The sequence below is a fragment of the Apostichopus japonicus genome, chromosome 16, assembly GCF_037975245.1.
Source record: "Apostichopus japonicus isolate 1M-3 chromosome 16, ASM3797524v1, whole genome shotgun sequence".
Lineage (NCBI taxonomy): Eukaryota > Metazoa > Echinodermata > Holothuroidea > Aspidochirotida > Stichopodidae > Apostichopus > Apostichopus japonicus.
This window is the reverse complement of record NC_092576.1, coordinates 32,195,532-32,219,747: the sequence shown is the minus strand read 5'-3', so window position 1 is coordinate 32,219,747 and position 24,216 is coordinate 32,195,532. Positions and strand designations below refer to the sequence as shown.

The window sequence follows — 24,216 nt, the reverse complement described above, 5'->3', positions numbered from 1 at the left end:
TCTGAGTAGAAGAAATTTACCCATTGATATTAGTTCATTTGACATTTGACGTCAACTAGCTAAACTGTGCAAACGCTGTGACGACCATAGCACCATAGCTGAGAAAATGTAACATTAACAAGTCTCCTTCCATGAGAAGATACCATTTGATCATAAGTGTATTGATTTCTGTGAAGGTCGTATTTCATCAAAGGGTGAACAGTATCCGCAGAACTCATATAAACAAAACTTTTATCATGATATCTTACAAGGATAACATATTGGCTCAATCATACCCTGTTACGTCATCCATCAAACCTCAATACAGTTCAATTGTATCATGGTTTAAATACATTACAAACGCAGCTCTGCATTTCAAGTATTCAAGGACACAACTTGTGTTAGGGTTTGGGAACTACCTTTGTGTACAGTATCGGTAAGGTGGGTTGACGTAGTAAGAAAGCACCAAAGTAGTATGATGAATGAACTCCAAACAACTCATTGAAATTGAGACAGAAAAAGAGTTAAAGAACAAAAAAAATAAACAAAGAAATACATGTAAATAAAACTACTGTATAATATGAAGTTTCTTACATTGACACTAGTGTGTGGGTGTGACAGGGAATAGTGTCCGGGCGTCTCACGGACACTATTCCACGGGAATTGTGTCCGTAGGACAACTTTCTCGGGGGGAATTGTGTCCGGCGGACAGTATTATCTGTCCGGACGGACACTATTAACTAGGAAAAAACGTCCGTGCGTGGTGGTTTTCTGTCCGCGCGGACAGGATGAGAGAATAGCACGGACAAATGTGTCCTACAAGCTCTTCTGCATGGAAACGTAGTGCAAAAACATCAGGACAGCAAGGCTTCTTTGGAGTATGCCTTTTCATCTTAATTGCATTTCTTAATGGCAGGATTTATAGAGGAACTTTAGACCAATTTCACTACATGATGAACGGCTGAAATATATGGTCATTAATGATTTCTTGCATGATACTATTTGGACAGACACAAATGAATGGAAATATCAATTTAATTTAAAATTTATTGCAACTTTAATTCTCCTTCATGTTCTCTGCTGCATAAGATAAATACATTTCTATAAAATAACAAAAGTGCTGCAAGACTCGTGCAACATCCTACGTCTATTGTGACATAGAACAACTGTATCTGTTTCTTTATTTTTAGTACAAGCTGTTTCAAATACTTTGTTTTATAAAATCATCCAATTTCCCTTCTACTTTTAATACTTATGCTTGACAACCATTGACAATAACAGATAGCCTCACATCTAGTAACTTTTGAAATCTTGGGGATCTCAAGACAAAATGACATTCACATGGAAAAAAAGGTTACATAAATCAAAGTAAATCATGCTTTGGCGTCCACAGTTGTAGCCTAGCAGTATTTGATGGTCAGGCAATCAATTAAAGGTAGACTACTGTTAATCCAATTAGCGACAGGCTGTGAATGTGAACTATGGTGAAAATACCTGGGAATTCCTTTTCATGTGATATATTTTAAGATTAGGCAATGCCTAGCTGGTTGGAAATGGTACTTGGGAAGCAATATAAAATCATATGGTATAGGAGCAGAGGATTTGTGTAGGGTGTTTTCGTGTGTTCATGACATGTCAACGATCGAATCATGATATATTGCCTGCACAGTCAGGCAGTGCATTATTCATTAGAAGGTATTTCCAAACGAATATCTCACCATGCACAACTGGTATTGATAAACACCTGAAACGTTTGTTGCTACTATGTATTGTTAATGGGCATAAAGGCCTCTAAGCTATATCATTTATTTTCTACAAAAATCAGCTGAAAGTTATATTGCATTGGCTTCAAATATGCCAGATACTAAAATATGGTCACCTATGGTCAAAATTATTAAACTGTTTTTGTACCACCTGTAGGAAATTTACCTCACTGGGACATTCTGTCCTTTTGCATGTTCTTTTAAAATGTCTGAGAAAAATTTGGGTTTATAAAGACCTCAAGGAAAGTACTTCTTGATGTCACAATACAACTTTGTGGCCTATACAGACTACCTTCAAATGACATGCTGCTGGTCACACTAAGTATCAGGCTTAACATAAATACTGGGAAAGGAAGCTGTGTGAGAACCAGTTGTACTACACTCAGATTGTTTAGTGCATGTTAGTCAAAGTGTCTCAATGACTATTGTTCAAATGTTGGAAAGAAAAAAAAAATGAATTAGGGCTAATTGGGAAATGCAAGCTGAAGCCAGTGAAATCATATTTGTACACAATTCAGACAACTTGGTATCAGTTAACATTTCTCTTGCTTTTGTCTACATATTTGGCCCACATTTTCCTTTGACATTAGATAAATATTCTTTGCACTAAAAGTTTGGTCTTGACAGTCAACAGTAAAATCACCTGAATCCTTTACTGAGGAGCATCCAAGGCCAGTCAACACTGAAAATAAAAATACACATATTATACACATACATACATATACATATATACACACCCATACACACATACATATACATACTGTATATACATACTGTATATACATATATATATATATATATATATATATATATATATATATATATATATACAAGTGCAGCTGTCTACAATAAATTATCCAGATTACCATTTTGTAAATAAATAGCAGCACGATAAATAAAACTATTTCTATACACATTAATTCTAAATTTTGATGTTATTGCTTTGTTTCTCAGATTATACCTAGTAGTTTCTCGAAGTAGAGAGTTCAGTTCGGTATGCAAAGAATGTCTGTCATTTCTCTGTATGCAATTTACACTTCTAATGAACTCATTTTTAGCAGCATTGTTTACAGTACTCATAAGAAAGTTAAAATCTATATTAAAAATTCTAGACCAATACTTTAAAAAAAAAATTCTCTTATTATCTTTAATTAGTAAAAAGTGATACCAAGCAGAAACAGCATATATTAGGTGTGGTAAGATATTGGCAGTAAAAACTCTTTTCCTTACATCAACATGAAAATATGGAACTATATACGATAGAGTTGAGACTATGAAGTACACCTGTTTAAGTATTCTGCTTATATGACCAGTGAAACTTAGTTTGTCATCAATACAAACACCTAGATATACTGTATGATGTGTGCGTTTTACTTCTGCATCTTTAATTGGGATTTTAGTTAACTTACATGATACAAGACCTTTTCTACGAAAACGCTTATTCAGTTGCAACAACTACATAATGCATCACAGATAAAGAAACTATATCCCAGTTGTTACTTGCCTTGATATACTTGAATGGCATATGAGGACAGCTGTCGAGTAGCATGTATGCATAAACCAGACTGTGGTTTCTATGATCCAACATGAATATCATTTCATATGAATGGGACATACTGACACACTTGATCTTACTAATACAGCAAGAAGTGACAAGCAGTATATTCACAATGACAGATGCTGACACAAATGACCACTGATAGCCTGCTTGTACTCACTCAATGTGATACATACTACAGTAAATATGAGATTTCATCCAGCTTCCTCATCTTGAGATATCAAGTTTTAAAGGTTTACAAAATTTGACCACTGTTAATCTCCACAATAACAAAGGCCTCTTTTAGCCATGTGGTATACTTACAGACTAAATATGATATCTGTTCAGCTTCCTTTCTTGAACTTATATTTTTACAAGGTTTTCACAACTTGAACCATGTTTACCCTTTGACATCCACCCCAAAAATATAGGTTATAATCAATATGATTCACATACATACCAAATCTTACATTTTCCAAGCTTCCCTTCTTGAGATAGCGTGTTCGAAGCCAGGTGTCATACCACACACAAAAATTAACGCATCCCAGACGAATTTAAGGCAGGAAAACCCTGGAATTCCCTGGAATATAAGCCAGGAAAAGCCTGGATTTAACCCAGGGAAATCCAGGGAAATTCCTGGGTTTGAAAATGGTAATTCGGACAGGAAAAGCCCGGTAAAGCCTGGTTTATATAACTCATTTAGAGCCAGGTAAAGGCCGGACAAGCCTGGATGGTTAACCCAGGTTTACCCCGGAAAAGCCAGGTCTCTATTGTGTGAGTGAAGAGCCAGGTAAAGGCCGGACAAGCCTGGATGGTTAACCCAGGTTTACCCCGGAAAAGCCAGGTCTCTAGTGTGTGAGTGAAGAGCCAGGAAAAGCCTGGTATGCACACCCAGGATTACCCAGGAAAAGCCAGGTCCCTGTTTATATCAGTGAGGAGCCAGGAAAAGCCAGGTATACATACCCAGGATTACCCCGGAAAAGCCAGGTGTCCATGCTTACCCTATATAAATTATCTTGCTGGCTAGTTGGCAGTTACTTTTAGCTTATAGGAGGTTTAAGTGTGTTTGTGGTATAGGAAATTTTCATAACTTAAAATCATGAATTATATGTAAGGGTGTTAGCCACTGAAAATAAATGTTTGTTCTTGATCAGAGAACTCTGGGTTTGGTGTGATGACCAAACACAGAACAAGACACATAAAAATGGAACACTCAACTGGATTGGATCAAAATAAATTATAATTATGAATAACAAACAATATACAGCTGATCTGGGCCCAGTCAAAGAATTAAATCAAATGACTTAGAGTCGTGACGTGCACCCAAATGTTAAAGTAAATACACTTAATTTATAAATCTGTTCTGGTGAGTTGGCGTGCTGGTGACATCAGGTACAGATCTTCCACGACATCAGTATAGTTGAACAGATTAAATTGTATGATAAATTTCCGATCCCAACAAAATAGTATCCTTTAATTAATAAGCAATAGTGTCCCAGGGTATCCTTTCAGTAAAATACTGTCAGTTAAACAAATGGTGTCCTGGAATATCCTTTATGGTAAAATAATATCCTCTAAGTAAATAATATCCTTTATGGTAAATAATGTCCTTTATAGTAAAATGCATGCCAGACTGTCTGGTGAATATCACTCCTTCCATAAAATAATAAGGACTACATGTAACTTGATTTTGTAAATTAAGGTTTAAAACAAACTATCCAGCATTAAAACTATATTTCTCCTCTTTTGCAACTGTCTTGCTCCAATACTCATGGCCAACTGCCTAACTTCCTATACCCTCACAAAACTCCTTTGTTCCTATAATATATATGCACAGACCCCTTTTCCTGTGAGAGCTAATTTCCAGGAAGAACAACTTCCACGACATCAGTATAGTTGAACAGACTAAATTGTATGATAAATGTCCAACCCCAACAAAACAGTGTCCTTTAATTAATAAGCAATAGTGTCCCAGGGTATCCTTGCAGTAAAATAATGTCAGTTAAACAAATGGTGTCCCAGAATATCCTTTACGGTAAAATAATATCCTCTAAGTAAATAATATCCTTTAGAGTAAATAATGTCCTTTATAGTAAAATGCGTGCCAGACTGTCAGGTGAATATCACTCCTTCCAAAAAATAATAATGACTACAGTAACTTGATTTTGTAAATTAAGGTTTAAAACAAACTATCCAGCATTAAAACTATATTTCTCCTCTTTTGCAACTGTCTTGCTCCAATACTCATGGCCAACTGCCTAACTTCCTATACCCTCACAAAACTCTTTTGTCCCTATAATATATATACACAGACCCCTTTTCCTGTGAGAGCTAATTTCCAGGAAGAACAAAGATAGTTGCTTAGCAACCCAGAAGAGAGAAATCTTAATCCCCCCCGACCACAAAACAACTTACAAATATACTGTACAAATGTATAGCCCTCTGTACAGTGAGCACTGAACTAATAAACAAGTAAAACTATGGTACAAAAGAAAACTTTATGTAAGAGCTGACCATCTTACAACTAGCTAATACTGGGCAAAAGGCAAGCTTGGCTTTTCCTGCCTAGCCAGGACAGCATTCCACTCTCGTTTCCTGCCTATTGTGGACTTGTGAGGCTGGGTGAAGCCAGGAAAAAGGCTGGACTTTCAAAATCCTGGCTTTTCCTGCCTAGCCAGGACAGCATTGCCCTCGCTTTTCCTGCCTAGTGTGGACTTGTTAGGCTGGGTGAAGCCAGGAAAAGGCTGGACTTTCAAAGTCCTGGCTTTTCCTGCCTAGCCAGGACAGCATTGCCCTCGCTTTTCCTGCCTAGTGTGGACTTGTTAGGCTGGGTGAAGCCAGGAAAAGGCTGGACTTTCAAAGTCCTGGCTTTTCCTGGCTACCTGAGGCAGGAATAAAGCTTGGATATCCAGGGAAAACCGGGGTTTTCTTGACTCTTGCTTAAAAGCCAGGAATTATTTTCGTCTGGGATAGGTTTATTAAATCAGCACACAAATTAAGCATTGATATTGAGATTACGTAATATGACAAATCAATTTTTTCTAACCCATACTGTCACGACTCTATGTTTATGCTTAGAACTAACAATGAATGTATGCTATATCAAGTGAGCTGGCTTCCCTCATCTTGGAAAGATAATTGTTCTGCTTGTTTTAGCCAGTTTTCTGTTAATTAGTACCTACTCGTGTGACCAAAGCAAAGCATAGCAGAACAAAATTTAAAAAATTAGATGGTGAATGTAAAAATTCCATTTACCTGAAGAAAGACGAACTAACTGCCATTTACTGTCCTGGATGTGACACATGAGTTTATAGATTACAACTACCAATAGAACAACTTAATTTCTACGTGTGGTAAAATATATGCTTGTTATGTGAGACTTTTGTTAGAATTTTGTCACCTTAGAGTCCTTTGAACTTCACAATCAACAAAAACAATCCCAGGATTTACTTATACCATCATTCTGACTGGAGTTCTCTGGGAACATTGCTCTTGATTCAACCTAACAATGACATTACTTATGCATTATAAGATAATAGAAATACTAATTCTATTCAGTATACTAATTGTGTGCACATTTTCTTCTCCTTGCCAGGGGGAGCTAGAAAAACAGACCCTTTGATATATATGGAGGGGGAGGAAGTGTGTGTGTGAGAAGGGGGGGGGGGTTATGAATTGAATTGAAACCAATCTAGTGTGGTTTGAACAGAGGGAATGTGTGAATTAAATATTGCTTAATATAAGGACACTTATTGCCGGTTCCAAAAAGTGCTATCTGACGGCATTTTATGCTTTGCTTTTCTTGTTGCTTGCTATTTTTAATCTATCTTGCACATATAAACATACTTAAACTTTAAGCGGGATTTTTTTTTCTGGAATTGTCTATCAGTGGGGGTGGGGGAACAAACAATAACGATATGCATGAAAGACACCTTTTTATCATAAATTATCAAGTTCTTGTCTTAACCACTGGTTGTTATACTCAAACACCTGATCATCTCCAACCTCATCATATTCAGCTTGGATAGCCTCCCTTCATATCCTGGTGAAATGCTCTGACCCTTGGCACCAACCTATTCCTATACATAAAAGTTTAAAATTATTGACTGAATAGAGAAGTTAATAAGTAACCACATTCAAGCTAAAAAAATGCATGTTTACACCACATATCATATTGAAAAGATAATTGTGCATCAGGATCATTACTTTGGTAAGCTTTTGCCCAGTTGACTACAGGCTGCTTCAGCTTCTGTTTCGGTGCAACCTGTGACAAGGTGGTAGAGATGGTCCACAGCATGAGAGACAAGAACGTCATTGGGGTAATTCAGCCTGCAGAAAAGGACGCATGAATAGTAAGCATTACTTCAAAGTTACAGAAATTAAATAAAAAGTAAATATTACTGTGAAAACATGATTTCAGCAATCATTACGAATGGGTACTTCAAATTAATGTATGTTGCAGCATTCGGTAATAACAAGGTGAAGCATTCAGACTAGCAATATTGTTTATTGCCACAAATGCAGATCTGATCCTCCATGAGCATGCGAGCATTCAGACTGTAGCAAATTGATCCCCCAATTGTGGGTCTGATCTACCGTGAGCATGTATGGAGTATATTCAGACTATAGCATGTTGTTCGCCCTTGTGGGTCTGATCCTCCTTAACCATGCAATAATTTATACTATAGGACGTTGATCACCCAAATTGTAGGGTCTGATCATCCTTGAGCATGCGAGAATGCAAACTTTGGCAAGTTGATCGCCCTTGTAGATCTCGTCCTACTTGAGCATGTGAGATTCAGACTAGCAAGTTGATCACCTCATTTGTGGGGTCTGCTTGATCCTCCTTAAGCATGCGATTATTCAGAGTATAGCAACTTGAATCCCCAAGTATGGGATCTGATCCTCCTTGAGCATGCGAGTATTCAGATATACAGTATGGCAAGTTGATAGCCTATTGAAGTCTGTACGCATTCCTGTGTATTGTATCAAGGCCAAGCTTAGAGTGAGATCTGATCAAGTGTGACCTATGTGCAGCACTAAGGTCACGTCTCGACGTAAGTCAGTGTTAGATTCAAATATTCTGGCAGGACGGGCCAACAGTTCAAGCACTCAATTACAGAAAGTAAAATTCATGACAAGGCAAGGCTTAGGGCGATAAACTTACAAACAATGATATGACCAGAAGGACTGGATCCCATTTTTCAATAAAAAGTTCCATTAAATGCAGTGCTTAACCATTGAAAGTATACATATCATTACTATATAGCACAACAAAAGTTTGCAACAAGTAGCGAAACATCTAAAAGCGTTTGGCCGAGCGATGATGATAGGTAACAGGTAGAGCACCTTTATCATTAATATTAATCAATATTTGTTTCTGCTTGAATTTTTAGAGTTGCTTAAGCACTACAAAATTTTGCTTGTAACTGCCAATGTATACCACAGAGGTTGGTATCAGTAACTGCATGATTATGGAGTGCATATAATCGCACTTTAATGAAATATTTAACACTTACTGTACTTCAAACTTTTTGAGTTTCTTCAATTGGTCATACAACTGCTTCGTAGAACTTGAAGAAAAACTGTTGCACACAGATCTCTGTTGAATCAAAGCAAAGAACACAATAATAGCACACTGGAAACTTACTTAACCATGAATTGTAAAAATAGGCCTTACGATTTTTTTTTGAAAAACTCGCCACTTGGCCAGTGTAAGGGATTCCCTCTCTCCTTCAGCTATCATAGCACAGAAAATTCCTTGGGAATATTATTATAATATTACTAGCAATATTGTGAGCAATGCCATGTACTTCTTTCAAATAGCATTAATTCAATGATGTAACATGAGCAGTTTTTTTTTTCATGAATCTGACATAATTTATAGTTAGGGTGTACAACTTACTCGATCTTAGTAAAGCAGTGTGATGTGACAAACAATAAATTTGCAATATCACAGGCTATCCTGAAATGATGATGACCTCAACAACAGGTTTCATTTACTAAATGTGATACATCAACATACTAAATATGACATCTGTCCTTTTGAAATATTGTGTAAAACATGGTTTTCACAATTTGAACCCTCAAACGATCCATTGACCTCGGCCATAGGCGTACGAGGCGGGGCAGTCTTAAAAAACAAATTTCCAGAGGACAAGAAATTCGGGCAAAAGTCCTGAAAAATTCGGGCAGCCTCAGAGGAGAAACTATATATATATATATATATATATATATATATATATATATATATATATATATATATATATATATATATATATATATATATATATATATATATATATATATATCTTTTATATAAAATATAAATCTTTTTCAAATTTTTGCCCAACAATTCATTGATTTTCTTTATTTAGCATTATGATGCCCGAATATTTCCGTGTAACACCACCGTAAGCGCAGCTCACCTGGGCTACCACGCTTTTTGCACGATCAATTGTATTTCTAACTAGTCAACTGTATACCTGGACATCTCCGACATGAGTGTATATAAGAAACATTTGATGGAATGGAAGGTGGGGGGGGGGGAGTGCCTACAAGCCTAATAGTACAGGTTTATCATATTCTTTGTTACATTTTATACTGTTTTGTGAGACAAATTGCAGTCACACCCGACACGGCGACATTATCCCGCCTATGTGTCGTTGAACAATGTATGTTTTTCTGGAGGTAGCTGAGTACTGTGTTAAAATAATAAATACGGTAACTAAATATGAGCTTAAAAAATATCCTGTCCTATTTTTCCTCTTCAAAGTGATGTAACCATTTTTTCTTCTTCTAATTTGCCAAATTTTTGGGGAAGTGTCAATTTCTAAAATGTGAGATTGTAAAATAAAGAATGTTTATATGCAACTTGCAAGGCCTCAGATGTGCCGTTTCCGGCAATCTGAGAGGCTTTTTTTGCCAAAAATTTTCTTGTACGCTACGCGCCAACTGATGGTGGCGCTCCGCTTAGATAGTGTCACGCGAACTTTCGGGCACAAAACTTTCTGCCCCCCCAAACTAAAATGGTCCCGTACACCTATGACCTTGGCCCACAACATTAGGCTTCTGTACTCAATGTGGAACAATTACATATCATATATGCGATCGTTCCAAGCTTCTGAGATATTATGTTTAGGAAGGTGCGTTAGTGTAGGTACAGGTTAGAGGGGAGTGAGGTAACTGTTTGGCATTTTTTGACTTCAAATGACCTCCGACAAAATCAAACAGTTTCTTTTACTCAGTGCTATGCACTATCTTACCAAGTACGAGATCTGCCCAAGCTTCCAATATTGAGATACCATGTTTACAAGGTTTCACAATTTGACCAAAATGACCTTTGACCTCAAACAATACAATACGCTTCTTGTACTCAACAATGTACTCTTTTGCACAAACTATGGGATCAATCTAAGCTTCGATTCTTGAGATATCGTGTTAACAATGTGGGCGGTACAAAGACACGCACACACACGCCAGCATGAATGAATAGGTTACGATTATTATCAAAGCCAGGAAAGCTGCTCTTCAGAAGTTGAACATTAAATTGCAGAGTTTCAAACTGACATCATATAAAATATCTTCTCGAAAGTAAAACAAATGGAATTGAATTTCTGAAAACAATTGTCAGGAAACTGAAGTTTTCTTTTTATTAACTTATTCCTGTCTTTATTATTGTTGGCAACAATGGTTAATTTCTTAGGCCATTAAGTCGAAATTGATTTATTGTGTGAAGACAGCTACAGTCCTTTACCCTCACATAAGGCAGCAAATACTCAGAACTGATTAAGTTGCTGATTATTTTTAAGGAAATTCTGGAGGAATCATGCCAATCCTCCTCCTCCCCCACACCCCCACCCTCCAAAAAAAAAATACTGCAAAGAAATCTTACTTGTGCAAAATTCTTTTAGTAAATTTGAATTGAATTTCTTCTTCTGAGGAATGCCTGTGGTACTGTTAATAAGTGTGTACAGTCCTTTCTCATTCACAGCCTTCACTTCATACGGCCCAATTAGCCAAGAGTTTTCAAGCTTCCCTCCTATTCGGGCATCCTTTCTAGCATTCTGTACGAGAACATTGGAACCAACTTCGAAGCTGTGAATAAAATAAAATCCAGCAGATATACGTAAACATCATAATACAATGCATATGTTGCCATTCATTTAACTACAACTTCAATGTACAACATGGCATTATATAATTACCTTTGTTGGTGCCTATTATCCAAATTCTTTTTTTGCCGTTCTTGGGCTTTGCCAATATTTTCTTTCACAACACCTTTGATTATGTCCCGCGACTGTGACATGAGTTGAAAAACCCTCTCCCGCTGTGCATCGCTGCAGTCTGTAGTAGGAGCTTCTGGTTGGACAATGGAGTCTTCCATGTCGACTGGTCGCAATGGCTCTCTGGATATATGAAGATAAATTAACATTCAATTATTCACAACACTTTGTTGACTGAAGAATAAATAAATTTTTATATATTTTATTTTCACTATTAAGACCATTGAACCAGAAATTTGAGTCACATCACATACTCAAACCAGCACAAATATAAAACCCTTATATATTCTGTGCTGTTATAGGTCCAACTTAAATATATAGTATATGAAAATCAAAACCAATGTCAGTGGCATTAATTGCATGTATCTTTTAAATTAATGGGCATGCATTTACAGTTTAATGAATGTTCATACTTTGTACTTGCTGCAGAGTGTACCATATACAGGGTTAATATTTATTTGTTTAGATATTGTAACTTAAATTGGGTTATTGATGGTCCTCTATTTAGCGGTTTTTCCCAGGACCTGGGATGTGTCAAATTATTTTTATCGTACAGAGGACTGGTGTAGCTATGCAAGATTTGTCCAAACTCTCTTATCCCTGATTGCTTTTTCTCTGTATATGGCCTTAGCAAATGTAAATCTCTATTCAGCAATGGTAGGTTTAAATTATTACAAACCTTCCAAACATCACAGCAAAAGGTGAAAGACCTATTGAACCATGTTTGGCTGTATGGTACCCCATGAGAATTGAAGACAGCATTTCATCTCAGTCATGTTGGTTTTCATTGACAACCTTGATGAGTGACCTTTGCAGCTGTTTGGTTGAATCTTTCATCAAGCCCATTGGTCTGTGGGTGGTAGCTAGAGGATTCTCTGTGGTCTACCCCTATCATGTCAAACAGGGACTTGTTCAGAGCATTAACAAATTCTCCTCTCTGGTCCGAGATGACAATTTTCATGCACCCAAATCTGAATAAATGGAAACATTTAAATAACTATTGTTAAAGTATTGATTACGAGTAATGTAATGAACTACTGGCATCTGCAGAATGGCTGCATGGTTTAATCAGGAAATCATTTCAGCACTGATTTAAAAAAAAAAAGTTAGTTAAAAGCACTGACCATATCCCACTAACATTTTATTGACATTAACTTAACAATCAACTTCTATAAATTCCTGTAACCATTTGGCCGCTTTCTGGGTCACAGTTAAAACAGTGCAAATTGTAGGTCTACGTAACTAATTTCATATGTATGCTATGTAAAGTAGAAACAAAAGTAGATGGATATTTACCTGGCCATGGTTTCAAACAGAAAGTTTGCAACAGTTTTTGCTGTTTTGTTTCTTACAGCAACAGCCTCTGGCCATTTTGAAAAATAGTCACATAGGGTTTATATGATGTACTTATTTCCATTGATGGTCTCTGGAAGGGGTCCAATCATATCCACACCCATCTAGAAAAAGAAGTAAAATAGCATTCAGAACCATACACAATCTTATCATACGAACTGATGTTCAAGTGATTTTTATCTGAGTTTTGTAAAATGCTAAACATTCAATTGTTTTATTTTTTATTTTTTTATTGTAACTCACACTGGAAGACTCTGTTACCAAGTTTTTTCTTCATTACCAAACCTATTATATACTTACTGACTTGTCAAACCCAACTGTTATATATCCAATGGGAAATCTCTGAAGTGAGATGCAAGTCACATGCAGTGATCCATCTAGCTGACAATCTAGCTGGTAATTGTCACTAGGGACTATCATAGGCCTGGTAACCATTTTCATCACCTTTGAATGTGGGGTGGGGGGGGGGGGCAGATGTATAAGTAACTGGATGAGTGATTGATAGTTAGTCAGAAAATTGCCTTGGAATCTGTCAGTGAGATGACAGGGTTACACCTAACTGATGTAGGAAGCATACATTGGTACAACCTATACTTTGGTATCTATATATTGTAAGCATTTAGAAATGTTACAAATTAATCTTTGAAGGGAATTTGCAGAATTTTTTATATTAATGACAGAAATTCACACTGTAGAGTTACAGTATATGGAAGGAAAGACTTCTTGGTTATTAACCAAGTAGCAAATTTTAGTTTAACAGATGTTGAAATAAGCATATGGGTTCATTGGGGATGAATTTTGGACAAAAGGCTATGGCTCTGTTTGTACTTTAGTTATGAACTGCATATGAATGTACGTACCTAGGACATTTTCTCGGATACTTCTTTATGACAACAATTCACCTACTGAACTCTGTTATGTTCATGTGTCATTCTTGCTTCATATCACAATTCAGTTTTCTTTTCATTTTGAAATTCATATCAGATAATCCTATGTAAAGGTTTTCCTGTTGCTTTAATTATACGCAGCTAAAAAAAATACCAAAATGTGTTCTTAGCGGAATTTGTGTTTATGGCTGCAGTGCATGAAAATTCCTGACAGTACTGCGGGTCATTAAGTCTACTGAATGTACCACCATCATGATCATCTTTAATATATGCTTAGTAAATTATAACTTTGAGAACAAATGAATGAGCTAGATCTTTCATTGTCTGGGCAATCTCCACACATACTCCTTATACTATTGCACTGGCCAACAAAGGGATGCAAACTTTAAGCATCGGTTGATAACTTGATATGCATATGGTGAATGACTTTGCAGTTACAATCATGCAAACAAATATTGCTTTTAGATGACAAAAAACAAAGTGATTTAGTGATAACTGTGCTGCTTGTGAACAGTATTTTCGACCCAGGCCTAGCATTTATAAGCTGAACGCATAAGGTGGTCCATATGTATTCCATTAACATGTAAGGCCTATGAGCTAGGATCTAAAAAACATGTTACACAACTTCCATTGCAGATTCCATCAAAATCAGTGCCTCCTGCTGAAATGCCGATGAAAAAAATACTTAGGTGGTGAAATTGTCACCACTCGTGTCCTACAAGGACTCTTACAGAAATTGAAATGAACCTGATATTTCTATTGATTAAGCCACCTTCTCGGATCCCTTTCTTTCAAATTAGGGTCTTATACCAAAATACTCCTATCATTTGGTCAAATAAGTTCATGATAACATGTGGGATAAAACAAAAGCAAATTGTTGTGCATTTTTATTTGCTCTTTTTTCAATTGTTTCTCTCAACACCTGCAGCTATCCTCCTGAATAGAAATTTATTCACCCACCCTCAAATTTGTCAAAGAGATTACACTAGGCCTATATTAGTTTTTAGGTCCATTCTGGTCACCATTCTAGCAATACTACAGTATATCACCAAGCAGTGTCTACATGTGATAATACATTGCAAATTTAATATAAATGATATAAACTTGGTTTAACCATGGAGCTATAATCCCAGGTTTATAGCTCCATGGTTTAACCTGCACTAATTTAATTGCAACATTGTTTTGTGCATATATTAACAACCTTAATTACTGTGGAAGAACGTTTAATGAATATTCATACCATAACCATGTACATGTTTGCATAATTAAAATATCACCAGCAAAAAGGACCATTAAACCGTACATTATTAGCCAACACAGCTAACCTCCTGACAATGAAGTGATGGGCAGGTGGCCAATTAACTGATTACCTATAACATATATTCGACCTGCTGCAGTGTCTGTGCACATCCCGGCACCAATATATTAAAAAAATATGGGAAAACCTCTAAAAAGAAAGAGATAATAAAGTAACACTCATTAATTCAATTGATCCTCCAAAATGGACAAGACAGGGACCCCCCTCCACTCCCTTGCTACCTTGTGTTTTAACTAGTAAGGGGACTAATCCCAGGACATATCTTTCAGATAATCTGAAAAGTCCTATCCTGAAGATTTCTTTTTGTTTGTAACCTAGCAATTTCAAACACATAATCATTATTGAAATTAAAAGCTTGTATACTCATGGTAGCATGGGTACACACTACACAGCTGATATGTAACTGACAGCCGATCTGGAAGTTTGGCAGCTACCACAGTAACATAAACTATACCAAGTAGGCTTTATTTCAGAGATTGCCAATCGGAGTGGCTTAAATTTGAATAAAGCAAATTATTTGCAAAAAGGGTTAACTCTCGAAGTCCTACTCCTTGGCTACAGTAAGGCTAGCCTATAGTAGCCCAATACTATTCGTGTCTTGCCGACTAATTATGCATCACGATATTCTCTAACACTAATAAAGTTTAGACTTTTCAGTTCTACTCTTAGGTGATTACAAATAATAAAATATACCTATAATCTGCAAGGCCCAAATGGCCAATGCACTTAGTTCAAGTTATATGCATATCTATGGAATCATTTTCTTCAGTGGAAATAATTCCTAAAAGTTTTATACAAATAAACAAATAAAACACTTACCGCCAAACCCTTCTTGTAAGCTTTAATTTTGTGGGCTTTGGCCAAGGGCCTATCTTCGTTGCCATGTGGGCCGACGAAAACTAGATCGGAATCTCCCGTCAGTCTAAAACTCTTCGATCTTCCCCTTATCGATCTTTCTAGATTTAACGTAGACTTTTCAGGGTACACTCCTGACGAAAGATATTTTCCAATGATACTGTAGGCCTACTCGTCATCGGTATCCAGCTCAGGAGAAGTCATCTTGTAATATCAGATCGGGCTAAGTAAGTTAACGGTCTCAACTCTTAATGCAATTACTGTGCGTGCAAATATGCAACTACTAAGAAATTTTGGGCCTGCGATATGTAACGTAAACGACGTAGACGGCACATTCACAAATTTTACAGTAGAATGCAAATACGCATGCGTGAAATAAAGACTTTGTCACACCTAGAACGTAGAGCGGGAGATTTCCACATTTCCGCGTACTGAATAAATATATTGACTCTGACCAGGGAGTTTTTCCATAACAACTCCCTGCTCTGACCCCGGATTTGACCTCCATGCTCCGGATGGCGGGGAACTTTCTGCAGCCGCGTACCGGTTGAAGTACATTTACCTTCAACCTACATGGTTGATCTTTCTCCAACGTTTAGAAATTCCGACCTTCCAAACAACTACCCTAATGGTAGTAACGATTGATAAGCAGCAGAGTCAGACAGACATGACTAATTAGTTCAGAAGATAAATTTAACATTATGCAGCCTTATGACACTGACAGTCGACGATCGAAATATAGCGGACAGCGTCCCTTTGGAGTGTAGTCTCCATGATAATAATAACATTTTCTCGCCTCTTCCCACAACAGTCGACACTCGAAGTATTAGTTCTGCTTTAACCGAGTTTTGAGGGTGCATGCTGACCGATATATGACATTGTCATCCTGGTCTTCGCTAGTAAATTACCTCCTTTTAAGTAATAAGGGAACGTAGATAGGGCCAGAAATGTTTGTCACTCAACAGAACCACGTTAAAGCTCTTTAAAGAGAACACCGGACACTTTCCACGGTGGCGTAGAAAGCAAGGGAAAGTGTCCCTGAGACACTATTCACGCAAATGAGACACTATTTCCTAGTAATAAGTGTCCTACGGACGCCCGGACACTCATTACTGCCACATGGGCACCATTCTCGACTTAAAATTTGCACTTACCTGTAGTGTAGTGGTGCGGTCCAATGTCATTGCGAAAACGCAATAGCATCACGTCGTCCAATTCTACGGACGGCGAAAGTTGACGATTTTTACGGCAAAAACATATTTTTCCCGAAAAACATGTATGCACGATGGTTCCAATCAGTTTTAAACGTGTTTCCAGACACACTCTGATTACACCCATTGTATTTGATGGTATTTTAAACTTGTTGTTTTGAGATGTCGTGAAATGAACCTGTTGACGCTAAATAGTACGACCCCCTACGGACTAGTACGTAGCCTACTGTAGCTGGATAGGTATCGCACAGGAACAAGATAATTTGAACGGAAAGTGTTGGTTTCAAGTACCCCAGGACTCCAAATTTAAAATTATGAGTTCAAAAATTTTTGATGACCATTTGGGTTTATATTTTGGGGGTTCAAGTTTTGGAGGCAAATATATTTTTGAGCCAGTTGTTCAGGCCAAATAACTTTGGGACCATTTGGTGAAAATTGTTATCTTGCCCAATGTTTTAGGGAGGATCCAAAATTTTATAAAATTTGCAATAATTCCACAAGCTTAACTCGGATTGTATCCAAATTCGGAATACAGTTGTTGGGTAATATCTGGTACATGTGGGCCTAACCATGCATTCAATTTATCAATTATGGTGTTGAGTGATGACATACAATGCATTACTGTTCCACTGAGCAAGGAACCATATGTGCCCGTTGGGCTCTTGTTAAAATCCACCCCATGAATGCTATGCATATGCTGTGAGTCAGAAATCCACATGGAGAAAATTCAGTCTCTATTTAACAGAAAATGTTTAAATAGAAATGAGCTATAAATAAATTGTTATGTCATTTCAACTACTTGAACCATGTAGGATATATTTTGGTAACTTCACATGGTGGGGGGGGGCGACCAGTTAGCACATCAATTGTTCGAGATCAAACCTTTCCAAGCATTAAACCAAACTGTAAAGTTAGATCCCAGGGATTATTTATACACTATTGTGTAATTTCTTTGGCCAGACAAATTTCTGGATCATGTATAACCTAAGGGAATCCTAACATGAGTCATCAATGATATAGTTTGAGACACAGGATACTAGAGTATGTCTTCTGCCCAAAGGAATCATAACATATGAGTCACCAAGGATATAGTTTCAGAAAAAGGATTCTAGGGTAGTATGTTTAGCTTAAGGGAATCATAACACGAGTCACCAAGGATATAGTTTCAGAAACAGAATTCTAGAGTATGTCTACTGCCTAAAGCAGGGTGGACAACCTGTGGGCCACATGCGGCCCGTCAGTGATTTTTTTGCGGCCCGTGAGATGTTTCAAAAAAAAGAAAAAAATCAATCTATTTTACATTATCACAAAAAACGAGCTATCTGCTTAGAATTTAGACAGACATACTGTGTGCGTTTTAATACACGGTAAACTTCATCAAGTGCATACAGTATAATATATACAGGATCTTTAGACAGACATACTGTGTGCGTATCAATGCATGGTAAACTTCATCAAGTGCATACAGTATAATATGTATGTATTGTATGTATGTATTGTATGTATGTATTATGTGATCTTCCCGCAAGCAGGAACTCGCAAAAGAAGCCATGGAGGCTTATAGACTCGCAAGCTGACCGAAGCCAATCTATCGGCACACATCCATTTAACGTAATATATACAGGATATTTAGACAGACATACTGTGTGCGTATCAATGCATGGTAAACTTCATCAAGTGCATACAGTATAATATATACAGGATCTTCAGACAGACATACTGTGTGCATATCAATGCATGGTAAACTTCATCAAGTTCATACAGTATAATATATATAGGATCTTTAGACAGACATACTGTGTGCATATCAATGCATGGTAAACTTCATCAAGTGCATACAGTATAATTATATACAGGATCTTTAGACAGAAATACTGTGTGCATATCAATGCATGGTAAACTTCATCAAGTTCATACACTAAAATATATAGGATCTATAGACAGACATACTGTGTGCCTATCAATGCATGGTAAACTTCATCAAGTGCATACAGTATAATATATATAGGATCTTTAGACAGACATACTGTGTGCGTATCAAATTATCAATGCATGGTAAACTTCATCAAGTTCATACAGTATAATATAGGATCTTTAGACAGAAATACTGTGTGCGTATCAATGCATGGTAAACTTCATCAAGTGCATACAGTATAATATATACAGGATCTTTAGACAGACATACTGTGTGCGTATCAATGCATGGTAAACTTCATCAAGTGCATACACTATAATAAATATAGGATCTTTAGACAGACATACTGTGTGCGTATCAATGCATGGTAAACTTCATCAAGTTCATACACTATAATATATACAGGATCTTTAGACAGACATACTGTGTGCATATCAATGCATGGTAAACTACATCAAGTGCATACAGTATAATATATACAGGATCTTCAGACAGACATATACTGTGTGCATATCAATGCATGGTAAACTTCATCAAGTTCATACACTATAATATATATAGGATCTTTAGACAGACATACTGTGTGCATATCAATGCATGGTAAACTTCATCAAGTGCATACAGTATAATATATACAGGATCTATAGACAGACATACTGTGTGCATATCATGCATGGTAAACTTTATCAAGTTCATACACTATAATATATATAGGATCTTTAGACAGACATACTGTGTGCGTATCAATGCATGGTAAACTTCATCAAGTGCATACAGTATAATATATACAGGATCTTTAGACAGACATATACTGTGTGCATATCAATGCATGGTAAACTTCATCAAGTTCATACACTAAAATATATAGGATCTATAGACAGACATACTGTGTGCCTATCAATGCATGGTAAACTTCATCAAGTGCATACAGTATAATATATATAGGATCTTTAGACAGACATACTGTGTGCGTATTAATGCATGGTAAACTTCATCAAGTTCATACAGTATAATATATACAGGATCTTTAGACAGACATACTGTGTGCGTATCAATGCATAATAAACTTCATCAAGTTCATACACTATAATATATATAGGATCTTTAGACAGACATACTGTGTGCGTATCAATGCATGGTAAACTTCATCAAGTTCATACACTATAATATATATAGGATCTTTAGACAGACATACTGTGTGCATATCAATGCATGGTAAACTACATCAAGTGCATACAGTATAATATATACAGGATCTTCAGACAGACATATACTGTGTGCATATCAATGCATGGTAAACTTCATCAAGTGCATACAGTATAATATATATAGGATCTTTAGACAGACATACTGTGTGCATATCAATGCATGGTAAACTTCATCAAGTTCATACACTATAATATATACAGGATCTTTAGACAGACATACTGTGTGCATATCAATGCATGGTAAACTTCATCAAGTTCATACACTATCATATATATAGGATCTATAGACAGACATACTGTGTGCATATCAATGCATGGTAAACTTCATCAAGTGCATACACTATAATATATATAGGATCTTTAGACAGACATACTGTGTGCGTATCAATGCATGGTAAACTTCATCAAGTGCATACAGTATAATATATACAGGATCTTTAGACAGACATACTGTGTGCGTATCAATGCATGGTAAACTTCATCAAGTTCATACAGTATAATATATACAGGATCTTTAGACAGACATACTGTGTGCATATCAATGCATGGTAAACTTCATCAAGTTCATACAGTATAATATATACAGGATCTTTAGACAGACATACTGTGTGCATATCAATGCATGGTAAACTTCATCAAGTTCATACACTATAATATATATAGGATCTTTAGACAGACATACTGTGTGCTTATCAATGCATGGTAAACTTCATCAAGTGCATACACTATAATATATATAGGATCTTTAGACAGACATACTGTGTGCGTATCAATGCATGGTAAACTTCATCAAGTGCATACAGTATAATATATACAGGATCTTTAGACAGACATACTGTGTGCGTATCAATGCATGGTAAACTTCATCAAGTGCATACAGTATAATATATACAGGATCTTTAGACAGACATACTGTGCATATCAATGCATGGTAAACTTCATCAAGTTCATACACTATAATATATATAGGATCTTTAGACAGACATACTGTGTGCATATCAATGCACGGTAAACTTCATCAAGTGCATACAGTATAATACATACAGGATCTTTAGACAGACATATACTGTGTGCATATCAATGCATGGTAAACTTCATCAAGTTCATACACTATAATATATATAGGATCTATAGACAGACATACTGTGTGCATATCAATGCATGGTAAACTTCATCAAGTGCATACACTATAATATATATAGGATCTTTAGACAGACATACTGTGTGCATATTAATGCATGGTAAACTTCATCAAGTTCATACAGTATAATATATACAGGATCTTTAGACAGACATACTGTGTGCATATCAATGCATGGTAAACTTCATCAAGTTCATACACTATAATATATATAGGATCTTTAGACAGACATACTGTGTGCATATCAATGCATGGTAAACTTCATCAAGTGCATACAGTATAATATATATAGGATCTCTAGACAGACATACTGTGTGCATATCAATGCACGGTAAACTTCATCAAGTGCATACAGTATAATACATACAGGATCTTTAGACAGAAATACTGTGTGCATATCAATGCATGGTAAACTTCATCAAGTTCATACACTATAATGCAGGATCTTTAGACAGACATACTGTGTGCATATCAATGCATGGTAAACTTCATCAAGTTCATACACTATAATATATACAGGATCTTCAGACAGACATACTGTGTGCGTATCAATGCATGGTAAACTTCATCAAGTTCATGCATACACTATAATATATATAGGATCTTTAGACAGACATACTGTGTGCCTATCAATGCATGGTAAACTTCATCAAGTGCATACAGTATAATATATACAGGATCTTCAGACAGACATACTGTGTGCATATCAATGCATGGTAAACTTCATCAAGTTCATACACTATAATATATATAGGATCTTTAGACAGACATACTGTGTGCATGCATATCAATGCATGGTAAACTTCATCAAGTTCATACACTATAATATATATAGGATCTATACTATGAGACAGACATACTGTGTGCATATCAATGCATGGTTAACTTCAACAAGTGTATACAGTATAATATATAGATTTTCTGACAGAAACACAGTACATAAATTCATATGTCGCGTCCGTCCCAGTACGTTAAGGCAGATTTCGATGGTCGCATGGCAGGGACGACACGAATAACGTGAATAATCAGTCCAACAGAGAGATATAAGGATTCGTACTATTTATTTCGCCGGATTGATCAGATTAAATATGTTAACCTACAGTATATAATAAGTGTAATTTCTAGTATATATTAAGTGCCTTCACACACGGAGACCTTACACAGTAGAGGTATACAGTGAGACTGAATTGGCTTACAGAACTGTCATACACGAGGCAAAAGACAAGATACTTTCCTCCAATCATAAATTAACGTTTCTGTCACAAGACAGCAGCAGCCAATCACACTACATATATGTTGAATTCCTGGAAATCATTTAAGGGATAAGTTAACAGAGTATTTACATACATCTGCATATATGTTAAATATACATGAGGGTTCATGACACTATAAGTGTATGACATAACATCATACTATACTTAGCTCTGTAAATAGGCTACAGTAGTTGAGCATAAATGTTAAGTATGTACCACATCATATGTTAAAGTTACCAGGTAATTAAAACTGTTTAGATAGTTGAGGTATATTGTACACGTGCTATCGTTACTACATAACAGTACATACAGTTGAATCATACTATAGGCATGCTATGGTTACTATGTAGCTGTACATGGTTGAAACATACTATAGGCATGCTATGGTTACAAGGTAGCTGTACATGGTTAAAACATACTATAGGCATGTTTTGGTACTAGGTAGCTGTACATGGTTGAAACATACTTTAGGCATGCTATGGTTACTAGGTAGCTGTACAGTACATTGTTGAATCATACTATAGGCATGCTATGGTTACTATGTAGCTGTACAAGGTTGAAACATACTCTAGGCATGATATGGTTACTAGGAAGCTGTACATGGTTGAAACATACTTTAGGCATGCTATGGTTACTAGGTAGCTGTACATGGTTGAAACATACTATAGGCATGCTATGGTTACTAGATAGCTGAACATAGTTAAAACATACTATAGGCATGATATGGTTACTATGTAGCTGTACATGGTTGAAACATACTCTAGGCATGATATGGTTACTAGGAAGCTGTACATGGTTGAAACATACTTTAGGCATGCTATGGTTACTAGGTAGCTGTACATGGTTGAAACATACTATAGGCATGATATGGTTACTAGGTAGCTGTACGTGTTTGAAACGTACTATAGGCATGCTATGGTTACTATGTAGCTGTACATAGTTGAGACATACTATATGCTATGGTTACTATGTAGCTGTGGTTGGTTCGATCCCGTCATGACTGACAGCTTGTGACGTCAACAATGGCACGCCATTTCTGACGATCCTTGGCAAGAGAATAAAGATCTTGAAGAGAACTCGATCGGACCAAAGATTTTATTTGGTCAAACCATCTGGTCCTGGGTCTTCCAGGTTTTCTGCTCCCTTCAACTCGACCTTGCATGATGACTTTCTCAATACAGTCTCCTTCTCTTCTTGCAATGTGACCAAAGTAACTTAACATTTGGCTCTGGATGACGCACAAAAGAGGTTTTTTTGACTGGACCTCCTGCAGAACACTATCATTAGTTCTCTTCATTATCCAGGATATGCGGAGCATCCTACGCCAACACCACATTTCAAATGAATTGATTCTCCTTTGGTCAGATTTGGTTGGAGTCCAGGTTTCACATCCATAAATGGCTATTGGAAAGATAAGTGCTGAAACCAGGTGTGTTTTTGTTGCCTTTGTGATGCCTCTATCAGCCCATATCTTGTTCAGGCCAACCATAGCTGACCTGGCCATTGCTAAG

At 36.5% G+C, this 24,216-nt stretch overlaps 1 protein-coding gene and 1 long non-coding RNA gene across 3 annotated transcripts in view; one reads left to right on the top strand and one right to left on the bottom strand.

The window, feature by feature from the left end:
* Positions 1-24,216, top strand: part of LOC139982167 (uncharacterized) — an 88,601-nt gene that overhangs the window by 15,712 nt on the left and 48,673 nt on the right. The window lies entirely within an intron of this gene.
* On the bottom strand, positions 6,320-18,840 carry LOC139983630 (uncharacterized). Its single transcript, XM_071997305.1, has 7 exons — positions 15,942-18,840; positions 12,861-13,021; positions 12,244-12,535; positions 11,487-11,687; positions 11,174-11,376; positions 8,799-8,881; positions 6,320-7,608 (listed from the first exon to the last, which is right to left on the bottom strand). The coding sequence occupies exons 3-6, from the start codon at positions 12,324-12,326 to the stop codon at positions 8,832-8,834; spliced, it is 537 nt and encodes a 178-aa protein (XP_071853406.1). The 5' UTR covers positions 12,327-12,535; positions 12,861-13,021; positions 15,942-18,840; the 3' UTR covers positions 6,320-7,608; positions 8,799-8,831.